This window comes from Scyliorhinus torazame, chromosome 8, assembly GCF_047496885.1.
Source record: "Scyliorhinus torazame isolate Kashiwa2021f chromosome 8, sScyTor2.1, whole genome shotgun sequence".
In the NCBI taxonomy this organism is placed as follows: domain Eukaryota; kingdom Metazoa; phylum Chordata; class Chondrichthyes; order Carcharhiniformes; family Scyliorhinidae; genus Scyliorhinus; species Scyliorhinus torazame.
This window is the reverse complement of record NC_092714.1, coordinates 233,058,886-233,081,909: the sequence shown is the minus strand read 5'-3', so window position 1 is coordinate 233,081,909 and position 23,024 is coordinate 233,058,886. Positions and strand designations below refer to the sequence as shown.

The 23,024-nt window shown below is 47.5% G+C and overlaps 1 protein-coding gene across 1 annotated transcript in view; it reads left to right on the top strand.

Annotated features, from left to right (window-relative positions):
- LOC140428455 (peroxidasin homolog) overlaps positions 1-23,024 on the top strand; it is a 323,476-nt gene that overhangs the window by 265,822 nt on the left and 34,630 nt on the right. The window contains 2 exon segments of the mRNA XM_072514932.1: positions 13,166-13,323; positions 17,661-19,164. Coding sequence (XP_072371033.1) covers positions 13,166-13,323; positions 17,661-19,164 — 1,662 coding nt within the window.

Below are 23,024 nucleotides of genomic sequence, written 5' to 3'. Positions count from 1 at the left end.
TGTCCCGGGTTCTTCTTGGGTGCATTCTCTTCCCCCGCCCCCCACCTTCCTTATTCTATGACTTGTGCTGTGTTCCAAACCCCCCCCCCCCCCCTCCCCCCCTCCGCTTTATTGGTTGCTGGCCATGAACAGGTGTTGAAACAAGTTGGCGAATGGCTTCCACGTCCTGTGAAAACCTTCTTCTGACCCATGGATAGCGAACTTTATCTCCTCCAGCCTGGGAAATCCCGCCAGGTTGGAAAGCCAGTCTGCAGCCTTGGGCAGTGCTGCCAATTGCCAGTCCAACAGGAGTCTCTGGTGGGCGATCAGGGAGGCAAACGTTAGGGCATCTGCTCCCCCCCCCCTTCCTGGGAAGAGCTCAGGCTGCTCAGATATCCCAAAGACTGCCACTAGTGGGCATAGCACCACCCTTACTCTCACAATCCTGGACATGGCCTCAAAGAAGGCTGCCCAGTAACCAACAAGTCTGGGGCAGGACCAGAACATGTGGATGTGGTGGGCCAGGTCTCCCTGGCATCATTCACATTTGTCCTCCACCTCCGGGAAGATCCCGCTCATGCAAGGGAGAGTGGAAGTGAGCTCCACCTCTGCAGGTCCATTTTTACTTCCTCCATCAGACTCGTCAGGTTCCACTTGTGGATTCGTGTCCAGTTGTGGGCTATTTGGATCCCCAGGTAGCGGAATTTGGTCTGGGTTAGTTTGAACAGCAGTCCCCCGAGCTCCTTTCCTCCCCTTGCAGGTTTAAAGGGCTTTTTCGCTCTTACTCAGGTTATGTTTGTAACCTGAGAAAGCTCCGAACTCCTTCAGGCGTTTCATTACTCCTTCCATGCTGGCTAGGGTGTTCGAGATGTAGAGGAGCAGGTAATCTGAATAGAGCAAGACTATGTTCTCTGTCTCCCCCTTGAATACCTCTCAACCCCTTTGCCGCTCAGAGGGCGATCGCCAGTGGCTCGATTGCCAGGGCAAACAGCAGTGGGGATAAGGGACATCCCTGCCTCGTGCCTCTGTGCAGCCAGAAGTATTCAGGGTTTGTGGTGTTTGTCCTTATGCTCGCCATGGGAACAGGTGAATCCTGGCCCAAACTCAAACTGTTCCAGCACATCTATGAGAAACTTCCATTTGACCCTGTCAAAGGTTTTTTTCTGTGTCCAGTGAGATGATCACTTCTGGTGTTCTTTCCCTGCATGGGAGTCATGATCATGTTCAGCTGGCGCCTGATGTTCACTGTTAGCTGCTTGCCCTTGCCCACTTCCACGGCTACCTCTGGCACACAGCTCTCCAGTCGCCTTGCCAGGGCCTTCGCCGGGATCTTTGTATCGGTGTTAAGGAGTGAGATGGGTCTGTATGATCCACATTCTGCCAAGTCTTTGTCTTTTTGGGGATCAGTGATATTGACGACTGAGCCAACATTGGTGGCAGGGCTCCCCTTGCAAGCGAGTCTGTGAACTTCTCCTGCAAGTGTGGGGCCAGTGCTGGCATGGTATTTTTAAAGAAGTCCGCTGGGAATCCGGTGTACCGGAATCTGGCCCCGGTGACTTCCCCGCCTGCATGGAGTTAATGCTCTCCATGACTTCCCTCAGTTATATTGATGCTTTCTGGTTCCATCACCTATCGTCCCCCACAACTGGCATTTCCTGTCCGTCGAGGAACTGCTTCATCTTAGAGTCCCCTCCAGGGGCTTGGAGGTGTACAATTCTCGTTAGAAGGTTGCAAAAGCTTCGTTTTGGTGCTGCAACTGTTTTGCCGCTCCTTTCCTTCTACCTGGGCTATTTCCCTCCTGGCTGCCTGCTTGCATAGCTGGTGAGCCAACAGGTGGCCGGCTTTGTCTCCACGCTTATAAAAGGTCCCCCATGTCTGGCGGAGTTGATGCACGACTTTCCTGTGGAGAGCAGGTCAAAGTCCATTTGTAGCTTTTTCCTCTCCGCCAGTACTTCCACTGGTCAGGGCCATGGTGTACCACCCATCCACCTCCAGTATGAAGCCGAACAGCGGTTGCCTGGCCGCCCTCTCCTCCCTGTTTTTCCATGCCTTGTTTGCAATAATCTGCCACCTTATCACCTTCAGTGCGTCCCAGAATGTAAAGGGTGAGACTTCCTCATTTTAGTTGTTGGTAATGTACCCGTCAATGGCTTGTGATATTTGGTCGCAGAGTGCCTTATCGGCGAGGAGGGCCACGTCCAGCCTCCATGAGGGGGCATTGTGCCCAGCCCATCTCCAACCTTACACCTACATAGTGTGGAGCATGGTCAGAGATTACAATTGTGGACTATGCCACTCCCACTATCCGTGAATGCACCGATTTCCCCAATTACCTGGGGCATATTTTTAGTTGCCAAGTCATAATTTCCCTACAACCACCTTCCAGAAGGGGCAAACGGGCTTTTATAGAAGAGGAAGTCAGCCAACAATAATGATCTGCCTCAGACAGTCAACCCAACCAACAGAGCCATTGGTATAGCCTAACCCAACAACAGAGCCATTGGTATAGCCTGGATCCCTTCCACATCAAAGTTCCAAGGATGAAAAACAAATAAATTAATTCAACGTCTAAACTGGCATCACTCTCCATTCAAACAGCTCAAGAACCTTCAATGTACCAATTTACACCCCCTACAAGAAGTTATGTTTTAGGAATAGAAGGATAGAAATGGAGCGAACCTTTACACGTTTTTATATTTATTTCCAGAGTCTCACATTCCAAGCGTACGCCATCTAACTCAACAACCACAGTTTCATTCTCTGAATATTTATAGGGGGCTCAAGTTAATGCCCACCAATTAAACAAATGAATATACAAGTCGAGTAGCCTTTATCCGTGCATCCGAAAACTGAACACTTCCAAAAATCAAACCTTTTTTGAATGGGCCCTGACATGAGCCGGAAAGAGCCTCATTGATCGTTTTCCCTACATCCTCCTTCCAGAAGGGGAAAGTGGGCCCTGTGACCTGAGCTGATAAAAACCTCGTTGACCATGCCCGACCTTTAGGGTGGGAAGTTTAGTTCTTTGCGTGAACTGCTTTTTATGGTTTTTGACCATGTCAGTAAGGCCATCAGATACTCATGGGTAACAATGAGAAAAGGAAAACGAAGCATAATTCATTATCAATTACTGACAAAGTAGAGTTGTTGCAGGAACTTGACCATGGTGTGCCTGTGAGGCAACTGAGTGAGGAGGAGGGGATGGGTATCGCCACCTAGTAGAAATCTCAATTATTCAAATTGGTATTTCAACCTAATATTTGTAGACTGTAGCCAGTCTAGGCTTAGGCTAGTGTAATGTAAGTAGACCTAGGCCAACCATACAGCAGGCATATCACATCCGAAAACCAAAAATATCTGAATGCTGAAACACAATCTGCCCCCAGGATTTCAGGTGCAGGATACTTGACCTGCACAACTAACACACTCCCTTGTGACTGTTTAAATAAAAATTACAGTAAATATGCACAACCAATTTTAAAGCTAGTTAAATAAAAAAACATTCACATTCTCTATAAATCAGAATATTTTGAGATGCCCCTTCTTCCAGGACTTCTAACAATTTCTTCATTCATTTTTTTTAAACAATGAGACAATTTATGACTTCCATTCACCCATTTAATATAGTTGTTGCTCTCTCGCTGGCATTTGTTTCAAAACAGCGTCAATCTGTAACCTTTTCTCGCTCACTTTTCATAGAATGGACATTATTCCGCAAAGAAGCATGGCCAGCATAATGTTTAATAATGTGCCCTTGTGTAGAATCTCACCAATAGAATCCAATATTCAGTGCCTCAGAAGGGCCAGTGTTTCAACAGCTAAATTACTTTTAACAACCATTTTTAATTTCTTAGCTGCCCGAGCTAAAGAACAATATTTCTCACCCATCAGATTTTTCCTTCTTGGGCTGTCCCTCTGTGTCGAGGGTGACTTGCTTCCACACCGGGGAGGTGTGTGGCTGAATAGTCCAATCCTAGATCCGCAGACTTTGCTGCAGGTTTGGCAGGTGGTGTTTGATCAGGTGGGTGGGTGGGATGCTCTGGACTCTGCGCTCTCCTTCCGCTGTTTACGTTTGGCCTCACGTGCTCCATCCCACAGCGCTCGATATGATTGACGCCTTCGCTGATGCTTCTTCTCCAGTTTATGCGTTCTAAGGCAAGCAATTCCCATGTGTTGATGGGGATGTTGCATTTATTTAGGGAGGCTTTCAGAGTGTTCCTGTAGCATTTCCTCTGCCCAGCAGTGATCATTTGCCATTAGAACAATTGCCAGTAGAGCACTTGTTTCAGGGGTCTTGTGTTGGGCACGTGGGCGATGTGGCCCGCCCATTGCAGCTGGTCGAGTGTGACCAGTGCCTCGGTACAGGGGATATTAGCCTGGGAGAGGTCGCTCACGTTGCAGTCAGCATCGCCATGATGCAGTCTGGGAACGGTGTCCTGCAGTCAGTTCTAGGTGAAAAAAAATTAACTGTGAAGTACCAGGGATAAGTGAAGGTCAGAGTCAGCATAATAAAGGAAAGTGATAAGTAATTTTAATCAGTAATACAAGTATACATAGGCCGAAATAGAATTAGACGAGGAGACTAAGTTAAAGCAAGGAGGAGTGTGTTTTAAGACTAATTCATTTGAAAAGTCAGCAAGTAAGACAAAGTACGTGTACATGGCAAGTGAGGTCGGTGAGTGGAATGTGTGACCTGTCGTATGTGGGAAGTCATGGCCCATACCGGCATCCTAGATGACCATGTGCAGGAAGTGCTCCAAACTGTTTCGGAGCTCAAGCAGCAGCTGGAGACACAGTGGCTCATCTGCGAGGCTAAGAATTATGTGGATAGCATGTTTAGAGAGGTGGTCACACCACAGCTCAATGGATTGGAGGAAAGAAGGCAGTCCAAGAGAAACAGGCAGGTAGTGCAGGAGGCTCTCTGAGGTCTCCAGTGAATGCAGTCAGAGCCAAGCGTCTGGCCCTACAAATGGCCTGACTGTACATGAGTGAAGGAAGGAGGAGAGATATTTATAGGAGATTCATTAGTTATGGGAACAGACAGGCATTTCTGCAGTCAAAGACATGACTCCAGGATGGTGTGTTGCCTCCCTGGGGCCAGGGTCGGGGATACTACTAAACTGCTGCTGGACCTAAAAGGGGGAGGGTGATAAGCCAGGGGTTGTGGGTACACGTTGGTACCAACAATTTAGGTAAAATGAAGAACGGGGTCATGCATCAAGAATTCATGGGGCTAGGCAGCAGATTTAAAAAGCAAGACCTCAAAGGGTGGGTGTGTCCAGAACCAGGGGCACAGTCTGAGGATATGGGGTAGACTTTTTAGGACAGAGATGAGAAATTTCTTCACCCAGAGAGTGGTGAGCATGTGGAATTTGATACCACAGGAAGCAGTTGAGTCCAACACATTGTATGGTTTCAAGAAGCAGTTAGATATAGCACTTAGGGCAAAAGGAATCAAAGGATATGGGGGAAAGCGGGATTAGGCTATTGAGTTGGATGATCAGCCATGATCATAATGAATGGTGGAGCGGCTTCGAAGGACCGATTGGCCTCCTCCTGCTCCTATTTTTTCTATGGTTTTCCTAATCTCTGGATTACTCCCAGTGCCACATGCTAGCGAGTACAGAAATAGAATAGGGCAGATGAATGTGTGGCTCATGTGTTGGAAGGGGAGGCATGTGTTGGAAGGGGAGGTTAAGATTCCTGAATCACTGGGACCATTTCTGGGGAAGGTGAGACCTATACAGGAGGGACGGTCTCTGCACCTGAACGTCCTTGTGGGTGGATTTGCAAATACTGTTGGGAGGAGTTTAAACAGAATGACAGCAATCTGAGCATGCTCACATTTTCCTTGGAGAATTGTAAGAAACTCTGGTCTGTTTCGTGTTACTCGTTTAATGCCTATCCTGCTGGCTGGTTTTAAAATCACAGACTTTTGGTTTTGAACTGAACCACTTTCTCCCCCCACCCCCCTGCTGCAATCTGTTATGTGGACTAATGCAGTAGATCTGATTCAGTATGCTATGTGGCATAGCCCGTGATGTCATGTTGATGGACTTGGTAAGCAGCCAATTGGCTCGTTTGCAATCTGGGCCTTGGATAAATTCTCATTTGGAATTGATGGAGCTTTTCAGAAACTTCTGGAAAAGGAGAAGCAAGCCCCATTTTGTCAGTTCTGTGAAAGATTCAGGCATGAAGCAGCTTTAGGTCTCACTCTGCCAGGCGATTAAAGAGGCTCCCAGCCAGACCTAAGGAAGGCACTCTTATTTAAAAGATTGCAGGCAGTAGTCAGACCTGTGAAGGGAATTACTGGTTTGAAAGGCTGTGAATAGATTCTCCCACCAGGACTTTAACGATCTTATCCTCTGTCCGAATGCCTGAGAAAAGCCCAGTCTGAGAACTCTCCACACGATACAGCTAGAATCTCCGCACAGAGATCAGACCAGCATTTGAACAGCAGAGTGGATGTAAATTCCACTGTAAACTCTCAGGTAGAAAACTCCAGCAATATCTCGGGGAGACTGAGATTCCATCTGGTGGTTACACGATAGAATTGCACAGGAAAATTTGGGTTGCTTCTGAGTGAGCAAAGCAAAATATGCAGACCCTAGAGGCAGTCATGATCAGGTCACTGTACCTCTGCACCCCTGGAACGACTGAAGTAGAGTAACTTGTTCCAAAAATATTATCCACTTAATATAGATATTTTTTCCTCTGGAAAGCAATGGCCGTGTGTATATATGGGGAATAGTTGATTGATATTGGGCTAGACTAAGTAGGGTTGATAAAGCGCAAAAGTTTGTTTCACCTAGGTTTTTAAAACATCTGCATTCACGTCTTGCAGTTAGAAAGCCCAGGCACTTACTTTGCGCACACAATACTCTGTGCTTAATTAACTTCACCGGTGTCCTACTTTTCTTGCTAATTTTGTTACTAAGGAGTGAAGCGAGAGATTTAAACATTGCTGAGCTTAAAGGCATCGGAGCAGCTGTTTGGGTGCTGGGGAGGCGGGAGAAGAGAAGTAGTAGGAAAATCAAATTCATAAGAAAGGAATTGTGTCATGAACCACCAGATTTTCAATACAGAGGGTTATAGGATCCAACGAGCCCCTCTAATTTCCTGATCCGAAAGTCTAGAGGTTTTGTAGTGCGGGTGGAACATAAGATCAAACAGTAATTCTAACAATGACTGCAGATTTCTTTCTGCAGCAATTTGTTAGTTTTAACTGCAGTTGTGCCGTGATCGTCTGATTGGCTTCGTAAATAAATTGGCACACTTTACATTCAACAAATTTGTCTCGCTTGGGCTTCCATTTATGGTATTAATTCCGAGCTTAATTTCAAAACCTGCTTCAGATATCACTAAACCCTCCATATTCTGAATTGAACTGGTTGCCAAAATCTTGTAGGGATGCAGTACATTTAACCACAAATAAAACATTTCTAAATCGACATATGAAGAATAGCACCAGTTTGGACTTGGGATTACACTTGTGTAGCGTTCATAACCCGCAGCATAAACTAAAAGCACAGATACGTGAGAAACATGCCTTTCCAAATCCTTAATTTAATTCCTTCATGGATACATTACGTACGGTTAACTAACGCTGAAAAGGAAAAGAACATGATCAGACTATCTTGCGTATGGCCAAGGCCTAGCAAAGAGCTGTTGTAATACACCAGTGCTGTGAGGTTATGAGCAAGTGTGACCTGCTGGTCCTGGAGTTTTTGTGCTGCGCTTTTTTTTTTGAACAATTTGGTTCTCACACCGACACTGAAACATTTCTGCCTGAATTAGCCATTTTTCAACATTATTTTTCCCTTTTCTCCCACTTTTGTCTTGTTGCAACTTTGTTATCGAACCCCGCACCAATATACTTCTTAGCCTGTAACCCCCTTGATCCTGAGCGTTTCCTAAAAGATGGTGTAGCCACCTAAATTGGCCAACTCCCGATTTAAAATGGCGAACGGCAAAGGCTGATGGGAAAGTCAGCCAACATAGACAGAAACCAGCAGCTGCAGGTTTGCTGTGTATTTACCTCTGCAAAGGCCAGACAACATCGATACCAGCGACCATCAGCATAACAATGCAGCAGCCATCTGCATACTGATGAGCAATACCCGGGAACAATAAGTAACATTTTGGACACACAAAGCAAAGTCAGATTCTTCGGCGCCAGCAGGAGCCAACACAAAGGAGGTGAACGAGCACCTCAAGACCGCCCATCGATCAGGGAACCGCTCCAGTATTGGAGAAATCGAACCAAGCGATTGGGACAAAGTCCAATCACTTGGGACCAGGTACAGGGTCCGCCCCGAAAGGAGGGAAGCCCCTGGGGACTATAAGAGTTAAGCCCCAAGTTTAAATCGCTCTCTTCAGCTCTCTTCACCTCTTCGTCCTGCCCGGGTCGCCCAGCAACACGAACCAACATTGACCGTGACCAGTGCAGTGACCATCGAACGAAGTAAGTCTTAATTCAACGCTCGCTACGAGATAGGCGCTCCTAGCTACCAATCCGTACCAACTTCGAATCCCGCAGACTCAGAACCCGAACGAAAGGCCATTTGTTCCCCTGACCTGGTGGGCCGGTCCGAAGTTAAGTATCGGCCTGTTAGTTGTAGAAGTAGCTTAGACGTAGAATTTGTGCATGAGTAACGATTACTGTATATAATAAATGTGCTTTGATTTAAATCTTACTAATTGGTGTATTGGGTTATTGATCATTACTCGGACGTGAACCTCGTGGCGGTATCATAAAGATACATAGAATTTACAGCGCAGAAGGAGGCCATTCGGCCCATCCTGGCGACTCGAGAGCAAAGTTAATAAAACAGAGCAATTGAACCAAGGAGAAAGTTAGCAACAATGGGCTTCACGGTAGCACAGTGGTTAGCACAGTTGCTTCACAGCTCCAGGCTTCCAGGTTTGATTCCCGGCGTGGGTGACTGTCTGTGCGGAGTTTGCACGTTCTCCCCGTATCTGCGTGGGTTTGCTCCGGGTGCTCCGGTTTCCTCCCACAGTCCAAGGATATGCAGGTTAGGTGGATTGGCCATGCTAAATTGTCCTTCGTATCCAAACAATAAGGTTAGGTGGGGTTACTGGGTTACGGGGATAGGGTGGAGGTGTGGGCTTAAGTAGGGTGCTCCAGTGGCCGGTGCAGACTCGATGGGCTGAATGGCCTCCTTCTGCACTGTAAATTCTATGACTATGAACCTACTGTGTGAAGGTGATTCCCCAATGAAAGACCTATAGTCTGGGAGTTCTAATGGATGGTAGACCTTCCAAGATCCGAACTCACTGATGGTTTGCAATGCCACGCATTCTGAAAAGATCACCACTTACAAGGACCTCAACCTCAGCAGCAAAGATCCTCAAATCTCTTACACCCTTTCAATCCCTGTTATTATTAATCCTTCCCCTACCGTATGTTTGTCTTGTGTGTGCCTGGGTGGAGGGTGGGATGTGGTTTTGAGAATAGGTAGATGAGTAGACGATTGTTCCATTATTTCCATTATATGTTCATCAAACAGTTTGTTTGATGGAACAGTTGGGGGGCGTTGACCCATGGAGGTTCGCTCGGCGAAGGAGTTTTCTTTTTTCTCCCACGATCACAAAGTTTATTCTCATATAGATTTTTTTGTTGTGAGCAGGGCGTTAATCCCAAGGGTGGAGGGGACGGAATATTCGGCCATTGCAGTCTCTGACCATGCTCCGCACTGGGTGGACTTGCGACTTGGTGAAGAGAGAGGGCAGCGCTCACTCTGGAGGCTAGATGTGGGGCTGCTAGCGGATGACGAGGTTTGTGGGTGGATAAATAGGAATATCCAAAACTACTTGGAAACAAACGTTACAGGAGAGGTAACAATGACTACGGTTTGGGAGGCTCTGAAGGCAGATATTAGAGGGGAGTTAATTTCTATCACATCCCATTGGGAGAAGAAATAAAGAGCGGAGAGAGAGAGGCTAGTAGAGGAGATACTCAGAGTAGACAGGAGTTACGAGGAGACCCCCGATACGGGGCTATTGAAGGAGCGCCGGAGACTGCAGGCGGAGTTTGATCTGCTGACCACAGGGAAAGTGGTAGCACAGCTGAGGAAGGTAAAAGGGGCAGTCTATGAATATGGGGAGAAAACGAGTAGAATGCTGGTGCACCAACTTCGTAGGAGGGAGGCGGTCAGGGAAATTGGGGGAGTTAGGGATAAGGAAGGTAACACGGTCTTGGACCCAGAGAAGGTGAACAAAGTCTTTAAGGAGTTTTATGGTAAACTGTACGAGTCAGAACCCCCGGCGGGAGGGGAAGGGATGAAGCAATTCATGGATCAATTGAGGTTTCCAAAAGTGGAAGAGGATATGGTGGAGGAACTGGGGGCCCCGGTAAAGTTGGAGGAGATTGTTAAGGGCCTAGAGAGTATGCAGTCGGGCAAGGCCCCGGGGCCAGACGTCTATCCTGTAGAATTCGACAAGAAATATTCGGAACTGTTGAGTCCACTCCTGCTAAGGACCTTTAACGAGGCTAAAGAGAGAGGGACCCTCCCCCAACTATGTCTCAATTTCACGCATTCTCAAACAGACGAAAGATCCGCTACAACGTGGGTCCTACAGATCGATATCACTCCTGAACGTGGATGCCAAATTGCTGGCCAAGATTTTGGCCACTAGAATAGAGGACTGTGTCCCGGGGTGATAGGGGAGGATCAGACAGGCTTTGTTAAGGGCAGGCAACTGAACCCCAATGTACAGAGGCTCCTAAACATTATTATGATCCCCTCAGAAGGAGGGGAGGCAGAAGTAGTGTTTGCGATGGATGCAGAGTAAGCCTTTGACCGGGTGGAATGGGAGTACCTGTGGGAAACGCTAAGAAGGTTTGGATTCGGTGAGGGATTCATAGGGTGGGTCAAACTACTTTATCAGGCCCCCGTAGCAAGTGTATGCACGGACAGGGTGAGGTCGGAGTATTTTAGGCTTCACCGAGGGACAAGGCAGGGGTGCCCCCTCTCCCCCTTACTATTTGCCCTTGCAATAGAGCCGTTGGCCATAGCGCTGAGGACTTCAAAGAACTGGCAGGGGTTGGTTCGGGGTGGGGGGGGAGAGGAGCAATGGGTCTCGCTCTATGCGGATGATCTGCTCCTGTATATTTCGGACCCACTGGAGGGGATGGGGAGGTCATGCAGATTCTGAGGGATTTCAGTAACTTTTCGGGGTACAAATTAAATGAGAGGAAAAGCAAGATGCTTGTGATCCAAGCTAAAGGCCAGGAGAAGAGACTGGGAGAGCTTCCGCTTAAGGTGGTAGAGAAGAGCTGTCGGTACCTAGGTATACAAGTGGCTCGAAACTGGGATGCCCTCCACAAGCTTAACTTATCCCGGCTGGCAGAGCAGATGGAGGGGGACTTTAAAAGGTGGGACATGCTCCCGCTTTCTCTAGCGGGGAGGGTGCAGACCGTTGAGATGACGGTCCTCCCCAGATTTCTGTTTGTCTTCCAGTGCCTTTCCATCTTCATCCCTAAGTTCTTCTTTAAGCGGGTGAACAAGATCATCTCGGGATTTGTATGGGCAAATAAGACCCTGCGAGCAAAGAGACTGTATCTAGAGCGCAGTGTGGGGGGGGGGTGGGGGGGGACTGGCAAATTTTTGCAGCTACGACTGGGCGGCTAATAGCCATGATTAGGAAATGGGTATTGGGGGAGGGGTCAACGTGGGAGCGGTTAGAGGCGGCCTCATGCAAATGCACCAGCTTAGAGGCACTCGTAACGGCACCTCTGCCGTTCTCGCCGGCGCGCTACTCCACAAGTCCGGTGGTGGCGGCGGCACTAAGGATCTGGGGTCAGTGGTGAAGACACAGAGGGGTGCAGGGAGCCTCAGTGTGGACCCCGATACGCAGCAATCACAGATTTGTCCCGGGCAAGATAGACGGAGGGTTTCAAAGCTGGCATAGGGCAGGTGTTAAAAGGATGGGGGACCTGTTCATAGACGGGACTTTTCCCAGCTTGAAGGCGCTGGAGGAGAAATGTAATCTGTCCCCTGGAAATGCCTTCAGATACCTTCAGGTACGCGCCTTTCTAAAAAAACAGGTGTTGACATTCCGTTGTTACCCCCACGTAAGGTACAGGATAGGGTGGTCTCTGGCACCTGGGTAGGGGAGAGGAAGGTGTCGGACATCTACCAAGAACTACAGGAGGCAGAGGAAGCCCCAGTGGGGGAACTTAAGGGCAAGTGGGAGGAGGAGCTAGGCGGGGAGCTGGATGCGGGCCTGTGGGCTGATGCCCTAAGCAGGTTAATTCCTCCTCATCATGTGCCAGGCATAGCTTAATTCAGTTTAAGGTGGTCCATCGGGCACACATGACGGCAGCGAAAATGTGCAAGTTCTTTGGGGTTGAGGATAGATGTGCGAGGTGTACGGGAAGTCCAGCAAACCATGTCCATATGTTCTGGGCATGTCCGGCTCTCAAAGGATTCTGGCAGGGATTCGCTAAAGCAATGTCCAAAATCCTGAACACCCGGGTGGTGCCCAGTCCAGAAATAGCGATCTTTGGTGTGTCGGACGGTCCGGCTGTTCAGGAATCGAAAGAGGCCGAGGTTTTGGCCTTTGCCTCCCTGGTAGCCCGGAGACGGATCCTTTTAATGTGGAGGGACTCGAAATTCCCGAGTGTGGAGACCTGGGTTGGTGACATGGCTGGGTTTCTCGGTCTTGAGAAAGTAAAGTTTGCCTTGAGAGGGTCCATGACGGGGTTCTCTCAGAGGTGGCAGCCGTTCCTCAACTTTCTAGAAGACCATTAAAATGTCAGCAGCAGCAGCAATCCTGGGGGTGGGGGGGTGGGGGGAGGGAATGTTCATTCACTGCATATTCTTGATTTTTTCTTTATATAATGTTAACGTTCACCTAGTTTTGTTAAATGTTATTAATGGTTATATAAAAAATTTTGTTTTGATAAAAATCTGAATACAAATAGTTTTTTAAAAAAGGATGGCTCGGACCCGCCCACACGCAGTCATACTGAAAGAGAAGTCTTGGGGCTGAAACGATCCCAATCTATTCTCAAACCTTTTAGATAGTGCTGAAAATCTGTCTGCACACTTTGAACTGGTATGTAAGAAACGTGATTAACGACTTTCTAGTTTTGTTACAAATAACTAGCATTCCAGTCATCAGAGATTTCAGAACTCGAGTTCTACCTTGTCGTTGACAGGCGCCCACGCACCCCAAATGACCTACTGGCCCTATTCCGTTACCCACGTGACCCCTATACTGTGGAAGCAGCAAGAGCAGGTGAAATCTTTGAGCGAACGCTACAACTGATTCAGGAGCATGTTCAGCAAGGCCTAACTGTGAACCTTAACAATACAAGTATGTGACAACTTTAGTATAAAACAAATCTGTGGTCGTGGCAGTGTCTGTGCCACTTTATTATTTGTATCTTAACCTAAATAATATCACCTGATGCATCATGTCTGATGTGCAGGAATGGTTTTGGAGTCTTACCAAAACTGAGTTACAATAACAATAGTATGAAAACAGTCTCTTTGTTCTGCCATTCTCCAGCCAGTTTAGAAATCTTGCTGCAGGCCATAAGGGAAATTGAAATTGGTAACAATGCTGGAAATGTGCAAGAGGATTCTCATTACCCGCAAAGTGAACAGGTCATCTTTTCAGATCATCAGTTGTAACTTGAAGCTAAGTGATATCCTTAACAGGACTGAACAAAATGAAGAGGGGAGTGGAAACAGATCATGTATAAGTCATGAGACTGACAAACCTGTCACTCAGCAGTGTTAAGAGGTCGAATGGCTGTAAGAATGTTTTCAGAAAAATTTGAAAGGGGTTTAAAATAAATGGTGACATTGCAAAGACCATCTGAATACGGCAAAGGAAATACATCAAAAGAACTGCTTCCAGCAATCGGGAATGCCGTGATTCATGGCCCCATGAGCGCCTCGACACCTGCCCACAACCCACCAATGGGTCGCGACCGCAACTTTGAAAATGGCTGCTTTACACTATGACTATCCCAATTAATATTTGGGAAGTTGAAATCCCCTAGTATAATTACCTATTACTATTATTTTTACACACCCCAATTACACAATTGTCTACATTGCTGCTCCTCTATTGCCCGCTGACTATTTGGGGGAAGCCTATAATTCACTCTCAGCAACGTGACTGATCTCCAGCTTTCTTAGTATTTTGCTTTTGCTTTACCTCCTATGGTTACTTGCTTATACTAATTATTACATATTGAACTGTCTTTGTCAGCTGTTGGCTCCGAGGTCCTTGCTAAATGATACTAATATTTCACAAGATAAATGTCGATGAGAAAGACAACTTAACCTCCCTCAGGTCATCCATTGCGGAAGAAAACACTGAGCTAATATTTTATTAGCTCCATTCCACAATATAACAGGCTGTTCGAAACATTGCTGTCTTCCTGGTTCCTTGTTTTCTGAATTGATCTCTTACAGTTTTAACATACACTTTTGTGATCTGTCTCAGTTTATATTGAAGGAGTGAACTCATCTATACTAATTGTTACCTTGTGTGCATTCTTACACCCCCCCCCCCTTTTAGCTGCCTTCTTTGAAGATAGAAGAACCCCAGTTTTGCCAGTTTATTTCATGCATCTTAATCCCCTGAGGCACAGATCAATGCTGAATATATAAATTAAAAAGAATAGTAGACCCCAAACTAATTCCTGGGCACCCTCTATTCTGTACTATTACAGCACCATATCCACCTCCCAGACCACACTCCCTTTCCCACCCTTACCTTCAACAGCCCCAGTGAACAATTCTGTTTCACGCAATTATCTTTTGAGATCAGGAAGTAAATATTCCTGGAAGTTTACCAGTACTTATCTATCCACCCTGCAAATTAAGAGATGTTCAAAATGATAAATTAATGCATGGTGCATAGACCCAGTCGATGGTGCATGTTTTATGCGCTGAATCGGCTTATTTTATTTCCATCCTTGTGTTTGCACAGGGTAACTGCACATCAGGTATTGTTCCTTGAATTTAACATTAATGGTTGAGGCAAATTAAGAATATCCACATAAATAGATAGGGTAATGCCTTGGCTCAATCATCCCCCTTTTATACAGTTACTGAAAGCAACAGTTATCTATCTGATTTATAATGGTGCAGGGAGTAAACAGAACTATTTCTTCTGATATGCTGGTGAACCATCACTGACAGCACCCGAGTACGTGCTTAATTTCCAGCAAATGTACTTCAAAACTAAGAAGAAACCAAACAATATACAAAACACAATTGGTCTAACTCCTGTTAAAAAAAATGAAGAATCAGTAGAAGCTTGCGTGGTAGTGTTACCCAAGATTTTGAGGATGACTGGATCTCCCAGGTGTTTGTTGTGGGTGTGTTTGTGTAGGGGTGGGGGTGAGAGTGTGTGGGGGGTGGTGTGGGGGTGGGGGGTATTGTGTGTGGGAGGGTATTTGTGTGGGGGGGATTGTGTGTGTGGGGGGGATTGTGTGTGGGGGGGATTGTGTGTGTGGGGGGATTGTGTGTGTGGGGGATTGTATGCGTGTGTGGGGGTTTGTGTGTGTGGGGGGGATTGTGTGTGTGTGTGGGGGGGATGGTGTGTGTGGGGGGCATGGTGTGTGTGGGGGGATGGTGTGTGTGTGGGGGGGATTGTGTGGGGGGGAAGGTGTGTGTGGGGGGATTGTGTGGGGGGGGGGGATTGTGTGTGGGGGGGGATTGTGTGTGGGAGGGGGGGATTGTGTGTGGGGGGGATGTGTGTGGGGGGGATTGTGTGGGGGGGGTTGTGTGTGGGGGGGATTGTGTGTGAGGGGATTGTGTGTGTGGGGGATTGTGTGTGGGGGGGATGGTGTGTGTTGTGGGGATTGTGTGTGGGGGGGGGGGGGGTGTGTGTGGGGGGTTGGTGTGTGTGGGGGGGATTGTGTGTGGGGGGGATTGTGTGTGTGTGGGGGGGTTGTGTGTGTGGGGGGGGCTGTGGGGGGGATTGTGTGTGTGGGGGATGGTGTGTGTGGGGGGATGGTGTGTGTGAGGGGGGAAATGGTGTGTGTGTGGGGGGATGGTGTGTGTGGGGGGGGGGGAATGGTGTGTGTGTGTGGGGAATTGTGTGTGTGTGGGCGGAATTGTGTGTGGGGGGGATTGTGTGTGTGGGGAGGGGATTGTGTGTGTGGGGGGATTGTGTGTAGGGGGGGATTGTGTGTGGGGAGGATGGTGCTTGGATGGGGGGGATGGTGTGTGTGTGGGGGGGATGGTGTGTGTGTGGGGGGGATTGTGTGTGTAGGGGGGATTGTGTGTGTGGGGGATTGTGTGTGGGGAGGGATTGTGTGTGGGGGGGATGGTGTGTGTGGTGGGTATTTTGTGTGTGGGGGGGATTGTGTGTGTGGGGGGATTGTGTGTGTGGGGGGGTTGTGTGTGTGGGGGGGTTGTGTGTGTGTAGGGGGGGTTGTGTGTGGGGGGGGGGGGGGTGTGTGTGTGTGTGTGGGGAGGGTGTGTGTGTGGGGGAGGGTGTTTGTGGGGGGAGAGGAGGGTGTGTGTGTGGGGGGGGGAAGGTGTGTGTGAGGGGGTTGAGTTGGATGTGTGTGTGTGGGGGGGGTATGGTAGGTGTGTGAATGGAGATGGGTTGATGTGTGTGGAGGTGGGTGTGTGGAGGTGTGTGTGTGTGTGGAGGTGGGTGTGTGTGTGGAGGTGGGTGTGTGTGTGGAGGTGTGTGTGTGTGTGTGGAGGTGGGTGTGTGTGTGGAGGTGTGTGTGTGTGTGTGGAGGTGGGTGTGTGTGTGGAGGTGTGTGTGTGTGTGGAGGTGGGTGTGTGTGTGGAGGTGGGTGTGTGTGTGGAGGTGGGTGTGTGTGTGGAGGTGGGTGGGTTTGTGGAGGTGGGTGTGTGTGTGGAGGTGGGTGGGTTTGTGGAGGTGGGTGTGTGTGTGGAGGTGTGTGTGTTTGTGGAGGTGGGTGGGTGTGTGGAGGTGTGTGTGTGTGTGGAGGTGTGTGTGTGTGTGTTTGTGGAGGTGGGTGTGTGTGTGGAGGTGTGTGTGTTTGTGGAGGTGGGTGGGTGTGTGTGGAGTGGGGGTTGGTTCCGTGTGAAGGGAGTTTGGGGGTTGTTGGAGAATTGGCAAATAAGGGTGCGAGTATCTTCAGCGACCAAACCTTATGGGGTGGAGGGGGCGGGAGTGGCGGGTGGAGGTGGCGGGAGTGACGGAAGGAGGGGGTGGGAGTGACGGGAGGAGGGGGCGGGAGTGGCGGGAGGAGGGGACGGAAGGGCCGGGAGTGGCAGGAGGAGGGGGCAGGAGTGACGGGAGGAGGGGGCGGGAATGATGGGAGGCTGGGGCGGGGGTGGCGTGAGGAGGGGGCAGGAGTGGTGAGTGGAGGGGGCGGGAGTGGCGGGAGGAGGGGGCGGGTGTGGCACTGCGCCCAATGTTAAATGGAGGCTGCTGTTGGAGTTGACCGCTTAAGGGCCTCAGTTGAGGCTGGCTTGCCTGTCCACGCATAAAATTGTCCAGAGGTCAGTGCAAGCGGGAACTCAATGGGAAGGTGCTGGGAGAAATTGTACACTCACCTTCCACCTACACGTCCACCGGCATGTAAAGGTAAAGTCCTGCCCCATTGTGAGAGATTTCCATGTACCTAGAATCATTTAAAACGCTGCATGTGATAAGTTACTACATTTGGTTCTGATTTTGTTTGATTTGACACTTCATTTTAGGTTATCGCTATAATGATCTGGTTTCTCCCAGATACCTTAACATGATTGCTAATATTTCGGGATGTACTACTCACAGACGTTCCCCTGACTGTATAGACATTTGTTTTCACCAAAAGTATAGAACACATGATGGCACTTGTAATAACCTGCAGCATCCAATGTGGGGAGCATCGCTTACTGCTTTTGAAAGACTTCTAAAACCTGTGTACGAAAATGGATTTAACCTTCCCAGGGGCTCCAATCCAAACCAGGAGGACAGTAGGCGTCCTCTTCCATTGCCTCGTCTGGTTTCCACAACAGTTATCGGTACTGAAACAATCACTCCTGATGACCATTATACACACCTCCTAATGCAATGGGGCCAATTTCTAGATCATGACTTGGATTTAACAGTGGCTGCACTGAGTATGTCTCGGTTTTCTGATGGAGAGCCATGCAACAGGTTCTGCACCAACGATCCTCCATGTTTTCCAATTTTGATCCCAGATGATGATCCGCGTGTGAGGAATGGCCGATGTATGTTCTTTGTCCGCTCTAGTCCTGTTTGCGGTAGCGGGATGACCTCCTTGTTAATGAATTCTGTTTACCCAAGAGAACAGATTAACCACTTGACTTCCTACATCGACGCATCTAATGTTTATGGAAGTACAAAGCACGAGTCACAGGAGTTGAGGGATCTAACCAACCAACGTGGCCTATTAAAAGCCGGTCAGGTTGTGCCTACATCTGGCAAACATTTGTTGCCTTTTGCAACAGGCCCACCGACAGAGTGCATGAGGGATACAAATGAGAGTCCTATTCCGTGCTTCCTTGCAGGTGATCACAGATCCAATGAGCACATTGCATTGACGGCGATACACACACTGTGGTTCCGTGAACACAACCGAATTGCAACCGAGCTACTGAAACTCAATCCACATTGGGATGGCGATACCATCTATCACGAAGCTCGCAAAATAGTTGCTGCAGAAATGCAACACATCACGTATTCACACTGGCTATCCAAAATCCTAGGGGATGTCGGTATGAAAGTGCTAGGTGACTACAAGGGCTACAATCCAAATATCAATGCAGGTATTGTCAACGTGTTTGCCACAGCTGGTTTTCGCTTTGGTCACACGCTCATCAATCCAATTCTGTATCGACTGAATGAATCTTTCCAGCCAATTCCAGAAGGACACCTTCCATTGCATAAAGCCTTCTTCTCACCATTCAGACTCATCCAGGAGGGTGGCATCGATCCACTTCTTCGTGGCCTTTTCGGTGTCCCTGGGAAAATGAGACTTCCGACGGAACTATTGAACTTGGAGCTCACGGAAAAGTTGTTTTCCATGGTGCATGCTGTTTCCCTGGATTTAGCAGCGATGAATATCCAGCGTGGGCGTGACCATGGAATACCTCCCTACAATGACTACAGGGTTTTTTGCAACCTCACATCTGCTCGCGATTTTGAGGATTTGAAAAATGAGATCAAGAATCCAGAAATTCGAAAAAAGCTAGAAAGGTAAGCAAGACAATAAAATATAAGTGCACCTCTTCGAACATAATTTGTGGGGCCATATCCCAATTCTACTAAAATAAACAAACCAAGTGAATTTGACTTTACCTTGGTGTACTAAGATTGGAGGTAGCATTCCCCTATATGGGTCAGAGATAATTTGGAGTTCTCCATTTTTATATTACTGCAAACAAAATACCTCAAATGAGTGTCTTTCCTTTTCCCATCAGGGTTATTTTAATTGTGATGCTGTGCAACTGGAGAAAATTATTGGCAGCTAGTTTGCTACTGACCAATGTTGAGCAGGTATTGGAGCTTCACTGTCTAAATCTGTTCCAGTTTGGACAATGGAGCCTTCTATTCAGCTAAGTACAACAGTGAAAGAGCAATTATCAGAAGATGCTCTGTCCATCTTGTCCTTTCGGTCAATATTCAGCCGGCCCCCAGGTAGCCAATTTAAACAGTAACAAACCTGTGCAAATCATTAAAATAAAATCAGAATAATGTGGATGCTGGAAATCTGCAATCAAAACAGAAAACTCAGCAGGTCTCGAAAGCATCTGTGGAGAGAGAAACAGAGGAGTTAACGTTTTGAGCCCGTATGACTCATCTTCCGATAGAATCATTGCCCTGTAAAGACCAGGGATGGGATTCTCCGTCCCTCCAGCCTCGTTTTCCGGCGTGGCGGGCATCTGGCCAATGGGGTTTCCCATTGTGGCCACCCCACGATCGCAGGTTTCCCGAGGGCGTGGGTGCGCTGCTGGTGAAGTAGAGGATCCCGCCGACGGAGAATCCCACAGCAGGTGTCCTGCACAATCATAGTGCAACTTGAGCTTCAACTTGCTGTTCTTCCCAGGTCCACAGGCCTCACCAATTCCTGGGAGTGGGAAAAGCTGCAAACAGAATTTTAGTCATGTTGAAAATGTATCCAAGGATAGAATTATGGCCAGAGTAAGCAGGAGAATGATAATAGACACTGGATGCTTTACAGATTTGGCGATTATTGAGAAAGAATTTTTGTGTTAAGCTGCCTCTTCACATACAAATTTTATTTTCTGTTTAGGTAGATTTCTCCACAAGTCTGTGCCCTTGTGCTTATGTGTAAAGAGAGAAGACAGGCTTGTTTTGTGTATTGATTCTTCTTCAGAGTTCTGGCTGACCATGCATTCACATAATGGGGTTCATTTTAATTTATCCGGTGATAATGCAGTCGTTAAAGCCTCAAATGGGTAGTAATGTAATCTAATTGACCCCAATCATGTGACCTGCTCAACAGGGCCCCGTGACGTAAATCGGGCCGATTGCCACTTGAATTCTGACAGAGAAAGAGATGCTTTGCCGAAGCTCAGCTGAGCTCGAATTTTTGATGGAGTCATTTCCCTGAAATGTTTACTCCATTTCTCTCCACGGATGCTACCAGACCTGCTGAGTATTTCTGACATTTTCTGCTTTTATTTCAGATTTTCAGCACCTGCAGCATTCTGGTATTTGAAATTCATTAAGGTGGGCCAGTAGGGAATGAATCTCGAGCCTTCCAATTATTTGGAGTCAGAGGGGATAGTGAAAAGATTAGAGGATCACAGTTGCATTTAGTTGTGAAAATATTATTTTCCGTTGAAATTTGTGGATTTGTATAACGGAAAAATATAAAATGGTATCTTTTAAAAAAAAATTTTAGAGTACCCAATTCATTTTTTCCAATTAAGGGGCAGTTTAGCGTGGCCAATCCACCTACCCTGCACATCTTTGGGTTGTGGGGGCGAAACCCACATAAACACGGGCAGAATGTGCAAACTCCACACGGACAGTGCCCCAGAGCCGGGATCGAACCTGGGACCTCGGCACCGTGAGACAGCTGTGCTAACCACTGTGTTACCGCACTGCCTGCATGAAGTGGTATCTTTGAAGTTGGATAAACAGCCACACAACCTGCACTAATAAAATAAAAGCAAAATAATGCTGGAAATCTGCAATAAAAACAGAAAATGCTGGGAAATCTCAGCATGTCTGGCAACATCTATTAGAAGAGAAATAGCGTTAATGTTTGGAGTTCAATATGACTTCTTTGGAACCAAATATTTCCAGCGTTTTTTGTTTTTATTAAGTTCTGCAACAATTATATAGGGTGAAGACCAGTTAATTGCAGAAATTTGGTAGAATAAGCAAAATACTGCGTTTTGCAATGCGGTCACCAGTCTGCGTGTAGTCTCCCCATTGTAGAGGAGACATTCTTTCACTGTCGCTGGGTCAAAATCCTGGAAACCCTCCCTAACAGCAGGCCATCTTGTCTTTTGTTCTTAAAGTTGATACTTTTTGTTGCAATTTCTACTGTTCTAACACATTCTCCCTCCCTTCTGTTCTGATGAAGATTCTTAAAGTCTTTAAATGTTAACCCTGTTTCTCTCCTCGTAGAAATTTAGGTGTTGCGACTGTAGGCATTAACGAATATGGGGTTTAGATTTAGAAGGTAGGGGGTGGGGTAACAACAATACAGGTTCTAGAGAAATTTCCATAGTGGGGGCTAAAATAGGGAAGGGTGGAATGGAGAGTGATGTGTTATGTACTCTGGGATAACACAGGCTGCAACTGGATGCAGTTTTAATCAAAAGATACTCCAGACCTTGAAGTGAGTTCAATCTGATTTATTGAACCAGTAGCACAGTGAGCACAGTTCTCTATGAGTTCGACTCTCTGCTAACCGAAGTGTGGTTACTCTGTCTGACTGAACCAGACTAGCTCTTAGCTACGTGCTGGAGGTGTGATACTGTACATACACCCTGACTCACTCTGTAGATGTTCATCAATGGAAAAAGGTGGAGTGTGAGTGCCTTTTACAGTGAGATACCACCCCTGAGTGTCCTGCCTGCTCATTGGTCATGTCATGTTCTCTGTGTTCATTAGCTGCCTGTCTGTGCCTTTCTGTATATCATTATCTGCATGTCTGCATATCATGACAGAGAGGACAAGAGATGCAAAGGTGGAGACAGTTGGAAGATTGGGGCTAGCACTGGGGTGTGGGTGTTGGGCAGGGTAAGGCCATCGGTGGAATTTGTAATTGAGGCTAAGGATTGTGATTTCAGTATTTGGGGTTGGGGACCAATGAGGGTAATGAGGAGCACTTTGGAATTTAGGTAGTGGAATTTTCGATGAGTTGAAGTAGATTGAAGAGATCTTTGGATGCCTGACGCAAAGATAATTGAGAGTTGGTCCAAGAAGTGACACAATGTGGTTGACACTTTCAGGAGTGGTGACACGAAGTAAGGCCAGATGTGAGCAATTTTACAAATGAAGCTTGGCAGGCTTCTTGTGAGAAAGAATATGGGGCTTGAAACTCAACTCTCAGTGAGATGAACTAATGCTTTGTATGCACTGCACTGCCCCTTAATCAACAACAACAACAAAGTCAGACATGTTTGATGAACAATGGTCTGGATTTTCTGAGGGGGGCAATCACCATTTGGTTGCCACTCCACTCCAACATTCCCTGACTCGACACAGCATTTCTTGCCGAGTCTTCTCTTTTTTAAAGAAAAATATGTTTATCAAGAATTTTTTAACAAACTTTTCAACCATACAAACAACCCCCCCCCCGGCCACAAAAGAAAAGAAAACTCGCACAGCAAGACATAAACATGGCAAATCAATATGATACAGAACTTTGTACATTGGATTCCTCCCGTACATATCAGTTTTCCGGATCATTTATGTATTTTCTTGCTCAGATGCCCCCCAGAAAAAAAAACCTCCCCCCCACTCCCTCTTTCCACCCCCCCCCCCCCCCCCCCCCCCCCAGGTTGCTGCTGCTGTCGACCGAACTTCATCTCACGCTCCGCGAGATAGTCTAGGAACGGTTGCCACCGCCTGGA